Source organism: Chinchilla lanigera, unplaced genomic scaffold (assembly GCF_000276665.1).
Source record: "Chinchilla lanigera isolate Chin_1 unplaced genomic scaffold, ChiLan1.0 scaffold00036, whole genome shotgun sequence".
NCBI classification, from domain to species: Eukaryota; Metazoa; Chordata; class Mammalia; order Rodentia; family Chinchillidae; genus Chinchilla; species Chinchilla lanigera.
This window is the reverse complement of record NW_004955437.1, coordinates 7,695,038-7,712,080: the sequence shown is the minus strand read 5'-3', so window position 1 is coordinate 7,712,080 and position 17,043 is coordinate 7,695,038. Positions and strand designations below refer to the sequence as shown.

Sequence of the window (17,043 nt, the reverse complement as noted above, 5' to 3'; positions counted from 1 at the left end):
GGGGAGCAGACACAGGACTAGCACCTCCCCTCTTTGCTCCCTGTCGAAGTTCTGGGCACTTCTCCTTGCCTGTCCTTTAGCTATGGGGTCGCCTTCTCAGGTTGATTGCTTTTCACCTGTTGCTTCGTGACATCTGTCCAGGTTGGGGCTCTGACTCCCCGGAGGTGTCTGTTGTACCCTCTCCCCTCCACCCAGGGAAGGAATAGAGCGGCGGGGTTGCAGTCAGGGACAAGAGGCTAGAGGATCATTAGCTGAGACTTAACCAGAAGAGGTTACTTCTTACCTTTTTAAAATCACATTTTAGTTTTTGCTCAACACACAATTGAACATATGTATGGGGTACAGTGCGATGTATACATCTCGTAACAATCAGATCGTGTAAGGAGCGTATCCATCACACGTCATGTGTGTCATTTCTTAGTGGTGAAAGCGTTCAAGATCCTTTCATCTAGCTATTTTGAAACGCCATGCAGTACTATTAACTATAGTCACTTACTGTGCAAAGAAAAAATGCAGAATTCATTCCTATCTAACTGTAACCTTGTACCCGTTGGCCAATCTCTCCCCACCCTCCATCCTTGTCTCTCCCCAGCCTCTGATACCTGCACTCCCTGGTTTATTGGTGCCCTATCGACAAGATCCAAGACAGGGAATCACTTAAGTGTCCATCAACAGATAAATAGATAAAGAAAATGTTACACATACACAATGGAATACTAGTCAGCCTTAGAAAACTGAAGGAAATCCTGCTACTTGTGACATGTGAATTGAGCCCTAGGCACAGAAAGACAAATGCCACGTGATTGCACACATGCAGAATTTAAACACTTGCTCTCATGAAGCAGAAGTTGCTTGTTATTGGTGGGAAGTGGTAACTGGAAACTTCAGAGCTCGCCGTGGTGATAACAGGTCCTGGGTGGTAGGCAGTTTTCCTTTATTGGTTCAATAAATGACAGCTATTATCCCATCCAAGGTTGTTATCTGCACTTGCCAGACAAGGGGACTGAGGCTGAAAGGGGTTAAGTAGCTAGCCCAAGGTCATGTAGCCAACATGAGGGTCACCAGGGCCCTGAGTTGCCGGCCTGGATCCAGAAAGCCTCCGCTTCCCTTTGAGCGGGTGACACAAGTCCCTCTGGCGCAGCTGCTGTGAATCCAAGTGCACCAGGAGCTGAGGAGATAGCGGTGGACAGAGGGGCCAAACCCCTCGCCCCTGGGCACCTTCATTCTGGTGTCATCTCTCGGGGTAGAGTTCCTAAGGGCCCAGGCTGGCAAACGACCCCAAAGTTCCACTCTCCTTGCGAGGGTCTGAGAGCGCAGGGTCGGGTGGGTGGAAAGGGCAGGGGGTAGAGGACAGATGCTACCCGGTGCCTACTTAAATTCCTGCCCAGGAGGAGCTGGAACTCGATGTTGCCTTAGCTCTCAGGACTGGCTGCATTAGGTCAGCAGGCTCCAGCCTACACCTTCACGAAAAGAACCTTTTTATCAAGTGCCCCAGGGGACTCCTGCGCACGTTGTGGTTTGGGAAGCTCTGGCTAAGTTCCCTCCTCCTTTCGCCTCCTATCGTCTGAATAGACTGACCTGGGACCGCCGCTCAACAGCAGGGGGCGCTGTAGGGAGGGTGTCAAGGTGCAGCGCTGTCCCCTAGCGATCTCCCTCCCGCCTCCCGCCTTCCTCCCGTGCAGCTCCACGCTGATAAGTTCGCTGCCTTCTGGGATCCTCAGCTACTCCCCTACCCAGCTGGACTTTGCCAGCAGACAGGGACACTCGCCTCCACCCCTGTTTAGAGGAGGGGTTCTGCCGGGAAGCGTCAGGCCACTCCCACCTGGAGTCCCCGCCCACCGCCACCTGCGGGCTGGCCTGGCCGCTGGGTCAGGACGACCTGTTTCTGGGAGAAGGAACCGCGGGTCCTGCACAAGCCGGCCGCCCGTGGGAGCTTTAGACAGAAGGTGAGCGGCGCCGGGGCCGGCCAGAGCAGGGCACTGTTTTGGGGTCCCCTGGGGCTCTGCCGGGCCTGCCACAGTGTGGGGCCCTCTGTGGGAGGAGGGGAGGGAAAGGGAACTTCACAGCTGATGGTGTGAGGGCCAGGGGATGACTGTGTGTGGACAGGCATGCTGCGCTCGTGCGCGCTGCGACTTAGTGTGGACGCATCCTTCCCAAGACTTTTGCGCGGTGCAGTGATTCCCGGAGATCTACCAGCTACAGGGGGCCCCGGGAGAACCGTGAGGTGGGGGAGGGTGAGAGTTTAAAGGGGTGAGCATGGCTTTGCAGCAGGAATCTGGACCTTTCTGCTGGAGAAGTTGCTGCCCAGGCACAGCCGGCGGTGCTTTGTAAAGGGTTTCTCTCTCTCTCGGGGGAATTGCTACCCAGGATGACCTGGGGCATGGGCGGGAAGAGCAATGAATGGGTGATTGGGCCTAGGCATGGAGTGAGGAGGCCCAGTCCTCACAGGAGCTGCCGGGCTGTAGATTCCGCTGAGCACCTAACAACCCCTCCCTCTCCCGGGCTGGAGAGAATGGAGTGAGGGCCCAGGCAGCGTCCTGGAAGAGCTGGCACCTGGGCCCCAGGCTGAGCCAGGGGAGGAGTTAACCTGCTCAGGGCAGGTAAGTGAAAGGGCTCCCGTGAGAGGCCCAGGGGCCTGGGAGGCTGAGCCACGGGACAGGGCTGCACCACCCGAAAGTGGAGGGGGTTTGGACTCTGCTCTTTGGAGGCCCCAGGAAGGTTGTTGCTATGGGAACAGAATGGGTTCCCGCCTTCCTTTCCCTTTTGCTACCCATGCCCTGTCCCTGAGGCTTAGGGGGCAGGATGTGAGGGGCATCACTCACCGTGGAACTGAGGCAGTGCCTTTAGTTCTTTTACTTTTCCTTGTTTTGTTTCCCTCTCATCCAACTTCTTTCCCCTTAGAGGAGGAAACGTGGGAGGAAGAAGGGGTGAGGAGAGTCGGGGGGCTTCTGGAGGTCGTGGCTGTGCCTGTACATCCTTCCTGCCTGCAGTGGTTGCTTGATCGTCTCCCCACCCCCATCCTCACCAAGGAGAGAAGGCTCTGTGTTGTGTGAAGTGGAGATTTCAGGGCCCCAGGTTGGAGGGCTGCCGGAAGGACCAAATGGGATAAACCATGCAGCAGCATTAGAGCTACTGCAATTATTGCGGTTCAAGCTACAGCTGTGACTAACATGGAGAAACCAAAAGGAATGGATAGGATGTAAGGAGAAGCTTGCTGCTTCCATCTGCCTTGCCACCCAGGTTGGGGCACTGCCAACCCACCTGATTCACTGGTATGCCTGCAGGTGGCCTGGCAGGAGGAGGTGGGGACACTGGCTGTAGGGCTGGATTTTAAGGCAAAAGGAACAATGCCAAAGCTCTCCTTCCTGGGCACATTTCCAGCAAGGACACAGGTCCTGCACCCGTGCTTAATCCTGAGGATACAAAAGAGCTTCTGCTCACATCTGGAAGGAGCTGGGCATACTTTCCATGGCTGAGGGAGGAAGGAAGGAGGGCAGAGCCTCAGCTTCAGGTTCCAGGTGTGAGAGAAAGAGCGGGAGGGAAGGATGCTGGGAACTTGTCCCATGCAGCCCCTGGCGAGTCCATCAGAGGAGCCTTGAAGGAGGATGGTGTCTCTTAGAACTCAGCCGCCAGCCAGTGAATTCCCTAGGCAGCTCTGGGAGAGCTAAGTGAGATGTCATCTTTGGCAGGACTGAGCTTCCCATGGTGCCTGACACACAGCTAGTGCCCAGAGGATGTGCATTGGAGCCGCAAGCAATAGAGGGATTCAGGAGCTGGCCAGGGTGGCCCAGTGGCAGAGCAGAGACTGAAGGAGCAGTGAGTGAGCTGGTCGAGCTGCTGCGCGGGGGGAGGGGTCCAGGTGGGAGATGGAACTGTCGAGGAGAGGCAGAGAGCAGGCAGGGGAGAAAGCCAAGGATGGAACAGACAGAATCTTGGATCCCAAAGGGGCCGGAAGTGAGTTCAGGAAGAGTGGCATGGCTGTGGGAAATCTCAGTGCATGCTGGCCAGGTAACCAGGTGAACCAGGTAAATCCTGTGCACCCTGCGCTCGGGGCGCCTTTGCCCCGCCTCGCTCCTGTAGGCCTTACCTTTGTTTTCCTTCCTTTTATTGCTTCCACTTTTAACTTTTGTCATTGATGTTGCATTGTGTGCCTCCAAGAAGATGGGATGTAAGTAAACACACTTGGATGGCTCTTTATCATGTAATGCTTTTCCCCCCCATCTCATGGATCTCCAGAGAGGTATTTTCCCTCCTCTTTAAATAACTTCAAAAAAGAACGATGATGCTTTTACAAAAATACACGCTTGGTGTGGAAAATTCGAGGAATACCAAAAAAAAAAAAAAAAAAAAGAAAAAGTTTAAGGAAATTCAGAGTCCTTGTTCATGTCTTCTGCCCTCTCAGGCTTTTAATTGTGACTGATTGGGACAGTCTGGGGGTGGATGGTTCCAGACCAGCCCTGAGTAAGACAGGAGTCGGTAAAACATGTAGCACTTGACACATAGCAAGTCCCTCTCAAGATGTGTCAAACGTGTGAGTAAAATACACACGGAGGTAAAAGACTTGGTGTGAAAGGAGGATGGGAAATATCTCATTAATAAGTTTATATTGGGGCTGGGGGTTTAGCTCAGTGGCACAGCACTTGCCTGGCAAGCGCGAGGTCGTGAGTTTGATTCCTGGTACCGAAACCCCTCCCCGCCTCCCCCAAAAAAGTTTATATTAACTGCCTGCTGAAATAGCATTTGGAATCTGCTGAGTTAAATTTAAAGTTTATTAATTTCCCTGTTGCTTCTATTTTTTAAGGTGGCCACTAAGAAAATTTAAATCACATATTTAGCTTGTATTATATTTTGATTGCATCCCACGATACTAGATTCTTTTCTATACATTCACACACACATGTACCCTCCAGACATACACATACCTGGTAAATCTCTACCTATACTGTATTTACATGTTCTGTATTTTTATTTGTGGTGCTGGGGATAGAACCCAGGGCTTCTCACATGCTAAGCATACCCTCCACCACTGAGCTACACTCCTAGTCTACCCTTTTCTCTTACATTAGTGAGAACAGGGGATTTCTAAGTTTTTTTCCACTTACTGATTGTGCTATAGCAGTTCTTGTAGATAAAAGTAGATGTTTTAACAGATGAAGAAATGGAGGCACATTAAGCAATATGAAGAGCTCACCTAGCCACAGTGATCAAGCTAGTTTTGAACTCATACCCTCTTAATTCCAAATCCAAGTTCTTTCTGCTGCCTCAGTTTATATTGATGAGTTATATTAAATCATATGTGTTATGGCTGTGTGTAGACATCCCCCCAAAGCCTCATGCAGTCATTCGTGGGACTTTTTCAGAGTATGTGAATTTAGGGTATGTGATACTAGAATTGATTCATGGTGCAATGCTAGGATCAAGGGCACTAGGATTAAGGGTGTGAATGCCACTTGCCCTGACTAGCCTGGATGAAATATGAGGGATAGAAAGAGCTGTGGTCATCCCTTGTTGCTTTGCTACCTTCTGCCCCCATGAAATGTTCCTCCTCTGTCACACCACCCTGCCTCTGAATCTGCTGATTATGGACTGAAACCTCTACAAACTGTGAGCTTGTGTGTCAGGTGTTTTGTCTCAGCAATGAGAAAAGTAACTCAGACAGTGGTGATCCATGGAAAGTGTGTGTGTGTGTGTGTGTGTGTGTGTGTGTGTGTGTGTTAGAGAGAGAGAGAGAGTGTGTGCTATAAGGAATGATCTGATTGGGGATTGCTGGCATGAGGACCACTGCAGCTATGTGGAAGCCAAGGCTTGGTCTCCACAGTTTAAGGCTTAGCCTGGTCCTCACCCCTTCTTTCCCCCAGGCCCTTAGCCTTGGCTGGCTCAGGTACAGGACATCCAGCAGTCTTGAGTGACCAGGAGGATGTGTCCCCCGGAGAGTGCCCTCCAGCCCCCCCAGTTCCTCCTGCTGGTGGGGATCCCTGTGGCCAGTACCCTGCTTCTGGTTCAGTGCCTCCGGTGGCACTGTCCCCGGTGGCTGCTGGGGCCCTGCCAGAAACCAGACAGCGACGAGGAGCCAGTGCCTCCGTCCACTCCACCACTAGAACTCCATGTGCCGGAGCAGTGTGCACCTGCCACACTGCCAGAGATGGCTGCCTTCTACCAGGAGCTGCACACGCCCACTCAGGGCCAGACTGTCATCCGCCAGCTGATGCACAAGCTGCTGGTATTCTCGGCCCGTGAGGTGGATCACCGTGGGGGTTACCTGCTGCTGCAGGACACAGGCATCTCCCTGCTTATTCCACCAGGTAATGGCCCACAGTGTTCAGACTGTGTCCTGGGGGGACTGTATCTCAGGGGAGGCACCCTGGGACTGCACCTAGGGCCTTCACACTGAGCCACATCCCAGCCCTTTTTAAATATTTATTTTGAGACAGACTAAAGTTGCTAAGTTGCCTAGGCTGGGTTTGAACTTCCTGCCTCAGCCTTCCAGAGTGCTGGGATTGCAGGTGTGTACTAATACATCTGGCTCATAGGCATCTTTATAATTTTGAAAATTATTGATAGTTCTAGTATAACTTTCTTGACTCCTTTATGGTTTGTGTTTAGATGTCCCCCCTAAAGCCTTATGCATTCATGGGGTGAGCTTCTAGAGTTTATGATTGATTCATGATCCAAATGCTGGGACTATGGGTGTGAATACTACACCCACTCTAGGTGGGTAGCCTGCATACGATATTAGGGAGGGAAAGAGGCTTGCTCACTGCCACTCTTGCCTTTTTGCTCTTGCTGCTTTTGCTGTTTTCCATCATGATGAACTGTTACCCTCTGCCATGTGCCACTCTACCTTGGAGCCAGCGGAGTATGGACTGAGACCTCCATAAACTGTGAGCTAAATAAACCTTTCCTTCCTTAATTTTGGGCATCAGGTATTTTGTCTCAGCAATGAGAGAAAAGTAACCAAGACAGAATTTAGTACCAAGAGTGGGGTCATTGCTGTTACTATACCTGACCATGTGGTTCAAGAGCCTTTGGAAATGGCTTGTGGGAAGAGTTTGGAAAGGTTTTGAGATTTTTCCTGAAAGAGTAGAACTGGAATGCCCTAGCCTGTTCTGTATGGGAGATTATGGTCAGGGATTAGAAGACCAGAAGCTTGGTATAAATCCTGCCAGTGAAGACTGGACTTGGGAGGTTTCTGTTTGGAAGAAGGACTGCATTGGCTGTTGGACTCCAGATGATGTATGTTATGGCTTGGCAAAAAGTTTGTCTACCTTTTGCTCCTGTCCAGAGATTTCGCCCAAGACTGAGATTAATGGTGGAGGACTAATTAATCTGGCAGAAGAAATTTCAAGGCAGTCTAATGTTGAGTCAGTTGCATGGCTACTGTTGGGGGCTTTTAGCCAGATTTATGCTGTGAATCAAGAGCAAAGAACCCAGCAGAATGATTTAAAATGTAAGTTTGGCCAAAAAGGAAGCTCCAGTAAAGCCGTGGACTGCAAAGGAGGAGCAGAGGAAATCTTGATCACTGAGAAGGAACAAGAGAATATAAAGGATAGCCTGAGGGCATCACAAGAAGCAGCAGTACCCACTTTGTAGCCTCAAAACCGCAAAAGTGAAAGACTTTGTTCTGAGGAGAAAGCTGCAGAACACCATGATCCAGAATGGCGGCAGCTATACTACGTTCCAGAATGGCGGCAGCGGCCACACCAGGTTCCACAATGGTGGCAGCTGCACCAAGTCCCCAAATGGTGGCAATCTAGAGAATTTGTTCCTCAGAACTGGATTCAGAGTGCTCAGCAATCCAGGCACTTGGTCCCTACAGCCAAGAGAAGGGAAAGCCTGGCTACTGCTCCAGTCGGCAGGAGACCTTGGCATCATTCACGTGGCACTGGTTTCACACACGTGCAGAATGCAAGAGTTCTGAGGTTAAGAAGGCTTCCACCTAGATTTCAGAAGGCCTGGGAGGCAGTGTGTGAAGCTGTGAGGTAGTGTGTCTCTGAGGGAGCAGTGTATGAAGCTGTGAGGGTAAAACCAGAGGTGTAGTGGAGAACCCAGAAGTTTGGAAAAACCAGGAATGTGGGTCCTTTAAGGAAAACTGCAAGGGTTGAGCAGAGTGGACCCAAGAGAGAATCCACGGGAGCTACAACCACCAGAAGTACCACAGGGGTAGAGCCATATGGAGCACACAGTTTGCCACAGATTGCCTTGGATGTTGCATGTGGAACTACAGAACTTAATGTTTACCCTGCTGGATTTTGGACTGGCTTTGGTCCCAATGTGTTATATCCCCTTGTTTGTACCTATTAGAATGGTAATGTTTATCTTGTGCCATTGAATGTTGGACATGTTTGACTTTTCATTTGTATAGGGGCTCACAGCTAAGAGTTTGCCTTAGATTTTAGAGGAGACCTGGGACTTGGACTTTCCAGCAATCCTGAAACTGTTAGGACTTCAGCAACTCTTAGAGATAGACTAAAATGCCTTCTGCGTAAAGGGGTATACATGAGTCTTTGGGGGGCCAGGCATGGAATGTTATGGTTTGTGTATAGATGTCCCACTAAAGCCTCATGCAGTCAAGGGGTGGGCTTCTAGAGTTTATGACTGATTCACAATCCAAATGCTAGGATTATGGGTGTGAGTACTTTACCCACCCTAGGACGGGTAGCCTGAATACAATATTAGGGAGGGAAAGAGGTTTGCTCCCTGCTACTCCTCCCTTTTTGCTCTTGCTGCTTTTCCTGTTTTCCACCGCCATGAATGTTGCCCTCTGCATGTGCCACTCTGCCTTGGAGCCAACTAAGTATGGACTGAGACCTCCACAAACCGTGAGCTAAATAAACCTTTTCTTCCTTAATTTTGGGCATCAGGTATTTTGTCTCAGCAATGAGAGAAAAGTAAGCAAGACAACTCCAAAAATGGACGTTTATGTATATTTTAGGACAACTTCCTAGCAGGTGGAGTTAAAGTAGCTTTTTTCTAAGGACTCAGTGTGCCTTGCCAGTTCTCCAACAGGAGAAGAGAGCATGGTTTACAAATTCACACCACGCGCTGTCGGCCCCGGAAGGAAGGGTGTGATTGGCATGGGACTGTGCCCTAAGTCAGTGCGCATGGTCTTGTTCATGTACACAGCCTCTGTGTGCCTGGCTGGGTGCCCTCTGCCCTGGGCTCCATCTGGCTGACCTTGGCAGGGGCGGGGATGCCTGCCTACTGGGTCCCTCCCAGCTGTCTGCCTCCCCAGGTGCTGTGGCTGTGGGCCGCCAGGAGCGTGTGTCCTTGGTCCTGGTGTGGGACCTGTCCGATGCCCCATCGCTGTCCTGCGCCCAGGGGCTGGTGAGCCCGGTGGTGGCGTGTGGCCCCCACGGAGCCAACTTCCTGAAGCCCTGCACCCTCACGTTCAAACACTGCGCCCAGCAGCCAGGCCACGCACGCACTTACAGCAGCAACACGTCCCTGTTGGATGCCAAGGCCTGGCGGCCCCTGGGCCAGCCTGGGGCACACACCTCCCTGGACGAATGTCGCATCCAACTTTCCCACTTCAGGTACGTGTTTGCTCATCAGCCAGCCTCTCCCCCAGTTCCCTTTGCTGCCTCGCCCTCCTCTCGGCACAGAGCTGCCCCTTTATCCGTCCAGGCTGTCCTGCAAGTCCCTGGCCGCCCTGGGTCTCTCTCCTTCCCCTCAGTCCTGATGTCCATGGCAGCTTGTTCCATTCTAACCCTGCCTGGGGCTGTGTACTCCCTGCTGCCCCTCTGCCCACGTGGAACTGTCTGTCCCCTCCCCACTGTTGTCTCTCCTGCCAGACAAGTCTTATTTTTTGGAACCGGGAATCAAACTCAGGACCTTGCACTTGCCAGGCAGGCGCTGTGCCGCTGAGCTGTATCCCTGGCTCTGACGGACAATTCTTGCAGTCTCTCCTCCCTGCCTACTGGTGGCCACCATGACACAGTCCCTTCTCCACTCCCTAGCTGCCCAACCCTCGCTAGGACCCCAAGTCCCCCCTGGAGTGCTCTTGTGTCCTAGGAGGCCGGGACAGAGCCTCTGCACTCCAAGCTGACAGGAGCCTGAAGATGCAGTCCTGGGGTCTCTTCCCCGTCTCCCCCCGCAGCCTCTACACCTGTGTGCTGGAGGCGCCGGCAGGCCAGGCTGCCCGCAAGTGGTTGCAGCTGGCCATGTTCTGCTCCCCGCTGGCCCCAGGGCAGACCCACCTGCAGCTGCGCGTCTACTTCCTCAACAACACGCCCTGTGCCCTGCAGTGGGCCTTGACCAATGAACAGCCCCACGGGGGGCGCCTGCGAGGGCCCTGCCAGCTCTTCGACTTCACGGGGGCCAGAGGCGACCAGTGCCTGAAACTCAAGTACATCTCTGAGGGTGAGGGGCGCCGGCCTGGGCACAGGGAGAGGGGCCTCCCCTGCACTGCATGCAGATCAAGAGCCTTGAGTTTCTCTTCTCACTCTGGGCTGGAGCAGCCTCAAGGACTCCCCTGGCTTCTGCCCCCAGTAACCCAGGTCCTCCCGCTCCCCATGCTGCCCGCCCAAGCCTTTGCCACCTGTCAGGATAGGGTGGTGCCAAGAGGAGAGGGGCTGCAGGCAGCAGGAGCAGGGAGGGAGGCTGGACGGGGAGGCGATCCTGGTCTCCCTGCTTGGCCTCCCCTTCCGGTGGTCGGGGCTGCTGGCATCGCCCGCGGGGCACATGCACTGGTGTGGCTGTGGACAGGGAACATGGGGCAGGGCGTGGAGTTCGGGTGGGAGGCTGCAGGAGATGGTGAGGGGCTGTGTTGTGTGCAGAGAGGGACACGTGGCATAGAAGCCAGCTGCCCAGATCTGGGGTTCCCATTCACTCAAGACCCTCCCGCCTTTGCTGGTCCTCGTGCCTCCCCAGCACCTCTGAGGCGCTCTGTCCTGTCTCTGTCCGTGCCTCAGGTTGGGAGAACGTGGATGACAGCAGCTGCCAGCTGGTTCCCCATCTCCACATCTGGCATGGAAAGTGCCCCTTCCGCTCCTTCTGCTTCCGGAGAAAAGCAGGTAGCCCAGGAAGCTGGTGGCCACCTCCTGCCCGCCCTTATCCTTCCACTCCCTCTTATCCTGGTGCTCTGTGCGCCACCCCAGGGAGAAGGCAGAGTGTCCTGGCCCCAGTCTTTGCACAGCACCCTGTGACTCCTTGCTCTTACCCCAAGTCTCCCTCTCTCACTGACTCTCTCTGTAGCCAATGAGAACGAGGACTGCTCGGCGCTGGCCAATGAGATCATTGTCACCATGCACACCTTCCAGGACGTGAGTTGTTGCTGAAGGGCAAGGAAAGGGCAGGGCCCATGGGAGTCCTGGGCAAATGGGTGAGTGGTGTGGTACCGGTGACAGTGGTCCCAGTCACATAACCAACTAGGGGACGGTAGCATCTTCACAGCAGCCATCCCGCTCTTTGAAGGACTCAGGCCACCTGGCCTCCAAGTTACGCACCATGGCTCACTCTTGTTTATCAGTGGGTGACCCCAGTAGGAGGCTGAGGGATTGCAACTTAGTTAAACGCTCTCTCTCCCAGCCTGCGGACGGGGGATCCAGGAGACGTGGGTTCTTCCTAGGCTGAGTCTCTCCATCAGATGCCTCAGGGGAAGATGGGAAGAAATCTGGGAGGAAAGTCTTTGGGGAGCACAATGGCATCTCGAATGGAAGCTGGTGGACACCCTGACACTGTTACATGGCGAGAGAGCTGGATGGAGGGAAGGGCGCCCAAAGATCCGAGTGCTGTGTCTCTCCCTGGGGGCCCTCCCAGTAACCGTGACTGCCTCCAGGACTTCTGGAAGCTCAGGACGCAGCCTCATGTTCCAGTTCTCAAAGTGGGAAAATTCTGGACAGAACACGGGGGCCTGGGGTCAGGGAAGGAGAGGGTAGAGGGGTGAGGTTGTATCTCCTGGCAAGGCGGCTTGGGGTGACAGGCTAGAGGAGAGACATAGGAATGGGGGTCGGCCCCTGGCTTCTTACTTAGGGAGTGTCTTGGGAGCCCTGATGCGTTCCCTGTCCCCTTGCTGACTCAGGGCTTGGAGACCAAGTACATGGAAATCCTCAGGTTCCAGGCATCGGAGGAGGAGTCCTGGGCAGCGCCACCCCCTGTCTCCCAGCCGCCCCCGTGCAACAGGTAAGGTGGAGGTTGGGCTGTGGCCCCCAAGCACCCACAGGGGAAGCACAGCATGTGGTGTGTGTGTGTGTGTGTGTGTGTGTGTGAGAGAGAGAGAGAGAGAGAGAGAGAAGCAGATTCAGATCCCTCTAAGAACACTCTTTGCTCACCTCAGGCTGCCACCAGAGCTCTTTGAGCAGCTGCGGATGTTGCTCGAGCCAACCAGCATCACAGGCAACGACTGGCGCCGGCTGGCCTCCCACCTGGGCCTCTGTGGCATGAAAATCCGGTAAGAAGGGGAGAGCTGTGGATAGAGGTGGGACTGGGGTGGGTAGAACCGGACTATAGGCAAGGGGATGACTTACAAGTCAGAGAATGGCTCTTCCCAGCCTGTTCCTCACCGCAGGGCAGTTCTTTCTAGCCATCCCTGTGTTCTCAGGACCTAGAGCAATGCCTCGCTCTCAGTAGGTGCACAATGCATATTTAACAGTGGCTCCGCACCCGGCACAACCACCAGTGAGTGCTTGCTGTGTATGGCCTGCAGAACAGAGCAGCAGATTATAGAAACCGTGTGCAAAGCTTGTATCTGGGTGCCTGGCGCATATTAACTCAACAAATGTTAGCTGACCATTGTTATCTGTGGTCCTTGCCAAGGAACTCACAAAGAAAGCCTAGGAGAATAATTGTGAGCTTGCTTCAGGCTATGAGTGCAGTGGTCAGGGAAGACTTCACCCATGAGAGGGGCTAGGGCCGGACCTTGGACCCAGGGTGGATTTAGCAACCCGCCCTTTATTTAAGCATTCCTTAGGTACCTGCTCTATCCTGCTGAGCACCGGGGTACAAGAAGAATGAGGTTTGCTTCCAGCTCCCAGGAGCTCATAGCCTATGCATGAAGGGTACCGAGAGCTTAAAAGTCAAGGCGAGTATTCCTTGTGCCTTCTTGTATGTGTCCAGCATTGCATACACGCTGGAGAGGGAAGCACAAAAGAGCTGAAGCAAGGAGAGCTGAGCTATGACCAGAGGGTGCAGTGCAGTCGTCTGCTAAGGCCAGGGATGAGAAAGGCGTCAGGGAGGGGATTGAAGCCTTTCTGTCCTGGGGGAGCCGCAGAGGTGGTTGTGGGTGCAGTGGGTGCAGTAAGGGACAGGGAAGGACCAGTGTGCAGGCCTGGGTGAGGCTGGAGGGTGCTTGGGTGGGTGAGGGGCAGAGGGCAAGGACAAAGTCCTTGAGCCAGGAGCAACCTTATGGGTCCTCTCCTCTCAGAACTCAGGTTCCTTCAGGAACCTCTAGAGTTCCTGAAGGAACCTGAGGTCTAGAGAGACCGGGCCCAGAGGGGGAGCCTCCAAGTCAGGGCAGTGTCTGGTTTCAAAGTCAGGGCGCCTGGCCACCCCAAGTCCCCTGGAGGGTGGTGTCACCCCCAAGCCTAGAAGAGGAGACCCCCAAACTGCTATTAGCGCTCCTCCCTCTCCACCCAGGTTCCTGTCGTGCCAGCGCAGCCCTGCCGCGGCCATCCTGGAGCTCTTCGAGGAGCAGAACGGCAGCTTGCAGGAGCTGCACGGCCTCATGACCTCCATCGAGCGGTTGGACTGCGCCTCGGTTATCCAGAGCTACCTGAACAGGACGCCCCACAGCAGCCCGGCCACGGCCCACAGTCTTGCCTGGGAGAACCAGGGCCTAGAGCTGGATGAGAAGCTCTGAGCACCCACCACGGTGGGTGACCTGAGGAAAATGTGGCAGCAGAACCTACTGACCATCCCAGGGCCACCTGTGAGCCACCTCCATCAAGACCACCTTGGCCTGCATGCAGGTTCTCTCCTGGCCGGCAGGGGGCGCGGGCGCACAGGAGATGACCACAGCTTGGCCAGCTTCCTGGCAGCTATTTATAGACACTGGGCTTCCAGGTGGCCCCGTGGGCACTCCTGGGCAACTGTCTGGCCCACAAGAATTCACTGAGCACTTAGTAAGTCCCAGCACTCCAGGGGTATGCTGGAGTGCTTGAGGTGGGCCTGGAGCCCGGAGTAACCTCAGCGCTCTTTCCGCCGCTCCAGGTGCACAACCGAGCACACAGCACAGACTCTTAAGACTGCAGCATCCTGAGCTTTGCTCTGCAGGAGGAGCTGGGAAGGGAGAGAGCTGAGTGTGGGCTGGAGAAAGAGAAGGCCTTAGGTAGGATGTGGGGACAGAGCCTGAGGTGGGGCTGGGGAGAGCGCCTAGAGGTGCTCATGAGGGCGGGAGGTGTTGCGGAGCTCAGCCCGAGGGCCCGAGGGAGGGCCAGCCAGAACGTATATGGGCAGGGATCCCTGCTACCCACCGTCTCCTCTCCATCCCTCGGTCTCTTCCCCCTCTGCCATTACCTCTGCCATAGAGCATTAATGCTGAGCAGAAACCTCAGGATCAACCTTTATATCCCTTCCTCTCCCGCTGTATGACTTTTGAGCCTCTGACTTCATTTTTCTGCCTCTCTTGCCTGTGACTTCTCCATCCCAGAATCCCCATGTTGTTACCCAGTGCCTTAGCATCTTTTCGCCTCTACCTCGTTACCGTGCCTGTCTTTGCGCATTGCCTTCTCTCCCTGAGATCCTCCGTGGTTCCCCCCAGGCAAGTGTCTTCAAACTGATGTGATGCATCTGAGGCTCTTGTGAGAGACAGAGCTATCCTCGCCGTGACTGAATGGGGATAGTCTCCCCATGGATCAAGATCCAGTTGGAGCCAGGAGATAAAGGAAAGGGACTGATAAATAAACAAATACTACTGTGTGTAAGACACTGTATACAAAAGGTGGGCACTGCAAAGAGAACAGAGAGTTGCACTCAGGTCTAGCACTGCTTCTGCTTGCAAACAGTTATCCTTAATTTGTTCTGGTAACGCTAAGAGTTTGCCTTTATATTTAATAAAATATGAATGCTTTTTTATGATGAACAATATTGTATAGTAAAATATAAAAATTGTCTTTCTTTGTTACTGTGTTGTACACAGATTGGTAGATCTGGATGTGGATATGATTGGTTTTATGTGGTGGAATTATACCTGTGGGGATGGATCAGAGGTGGTATTTCCAGTATGAAAATTGTCCAGTGTGGGAAATTGGATAGGTTCTTTCCATGCCTCTTAGGAGCAAGCCTTCAGAGTTGGGCTCTTAGGGGGTGGGGATTTAGCTCAGCGGCACAGCGTCTGCCTGGCAAGTGCAAGGTCGTGAGTTCGATTCCTGGTACCGGAAGAAAAACAAAAGCAAAACAAACAGAGTTGGGCTTTTTGTCCCATACCTCTTGGCCTCACTCGTCTTCTCCCTCCTTCCTCTTGTTGCTCCCTCCCCACCAAGGCTGCTGGTCACCCTAGCTTGGTGCCTTCACCTTCACCCGTGTCACTTCACCCAGGATTGGACCATGAACAGCACCTTTCTCCCTACAGGCCTGGCACAGTTTCTCCACAGCGGTCAAAGACACCTTTGTGTTCCTTCCTACCTCGGCACAAATCATTTTAAGGGTTTCCAGTCTCCTGGTGTTGTGAATGAAGCCACAGGGTTCCTGAGATGGAGTACAACGCCTTCTGTCCCCCCACCCCAGGGTTGGCAAAGGAAGGGTTGGAAATCCTGGGGTAGGTGCGGGTTGTGCCGCTCCTGTGGGGAGGGCCTTCCTTTCTCAATCAAACCCAGTGGGTGTGTGGATTGCCTTCTAAAGCCGAGTGGGTGTGTTGCAGAGGGCATCAAATGACTTTGTGTTTAGCCCTGGCTCTTGGCTGGTGGGAAGAGCCTGCTTCCTTCTGGGCTTTATTCTCTTCACCCTTGAGAAAAGTGACCACAGGGGAGGTTTGACAAGGGCCTCTGAGTCCACCAGTGGCATACTGGTGACCACGAGACAGTTACATGGGGATTTTCCTCTGTGAATTGTCTTTGGATAGAACAATTGATCACTGCTATGGCCTCACCCCTAGCCTTTCCCTGATGGGTTCTCTCTACCTGATCCCCCAAAACGAGTCTGTGATTTTCGCTCTTATGCATGCCATAGAGCTATGTCTATGCTGTCACCTGCTGGGCTTAGAGTCTGGGGTGGGGAGGATGAGTGGGTGGGGGAGTCCTGGTCTGTAGAGATAGGGCATGAATGTCCTCAGCATCCCTCTGGGGATGCTCAGGGATGCTCGTACTAATGTCCAGATGTGCATTGTCCCACAGAAATACAATAAACCACGGATGTCATTTTACAATTTCTAGTAGTCACATTAAAAAAATGTAAAGAGGAACAGGTGACAACCATTTGAACAATATATTTTGTGTAGCCAAATGTACCCAGAACATTATCACTTCCACATACAATCGTTAGAAAATTAGTGCCGTAGTTTAAATTATTTTTCATATTAAGTACCTGGCACCTGGCCTCTACTTTACAATTATAGTACATGTCAATCTGTACGCTATTAGCGTTTGGGTCTGAACTATCCCCTGAGGCCAGGACTTGGTTCCCAGTGTGTGTTGTGGCTGGGGGCAGTGGGAAGAAATCAGGTGCCCATGGAGATGTTGAGACCTTGTCCTGGAATCTTCTCTCTTTCTGCTTCCTAGCACCCTGAGGTAAGCAGACCTCTTCCTATTGAGATGTACGGTGTCACAGTAGCCCTGCAGCACCAGGGCTAATCAACCTTAGGCTGAAACCTCTGAGACCAAGAACCAAAATTAACCCTTCCTCCTTTACAAGTTGTTTATCACAAGTATTTTGTCATAGTCAGGAGAAGCTAACACATATGCAGACTTTTCATTGGAAATATTTGATCTACATTAAACTTCCATAAAATTTTTTTGGCTTTTTGAGACAGGGTCTTGCTATGTAGTCTAGGCTGGCCTTGAACTTGTGGCCTGAGCCTCCTGAATGCTGGGTTTAAAGGCATGTGTTATCACTCCTGGCCACCCTAAAAGTTTTTAAAAATGGAATTAGGAATCAGTTAAGATTTAAAGTTAA

The 17,043-nt window shown here is 53.0% G+C and overlaps 1 protein-coding gene across 2 annotated transcripts; it reads left to right on the top strand.

Moving 5' to 3' along the window:
- Positions 1-1,840: 1,840 nt before the first annotated feature.
- Positions 1,841-15,019, top strand: Unc5cl (unc-5 family C-terminal like). 2 transcript variants are annotated; one of them, XR_001235004.1, is made up of 10 exons: positions 1,841-1,946; positions 5,859-6,302; positions 9,233-9,533; positions 10,097-10,359; positions 10,911-11,012; positions 11,194-11,261; positions 12,020-12,120; positions 12,275-12,388; positions 13,573-14,263; positions 14,696-15,019. XR_001235004.1 is itself a non-coding variant. In XM_005389664.2 (9 exons), exons 2-9 carry the CDS (start codon positions 5,918-5,920, stop codon positions 13,793-13,795), a joined length of 1,557 nt encoding a protein of 518 aa, XP_005389721.1. In that variant the 5' UTR covers positions 1,841-1,946; positions 5,859-5,917; the 3' UTR covers positions 13,796-15,019. The 2 variants fall into 2 exon arrangements, 1 of the variants encoding a protein (XP_005389721.1); XM_005389664.2 differs by having other exon boundaries at positions 13,573-15,019.
- Positions 15,020-17,043: the final 2,024 nt, after the last annotated feature.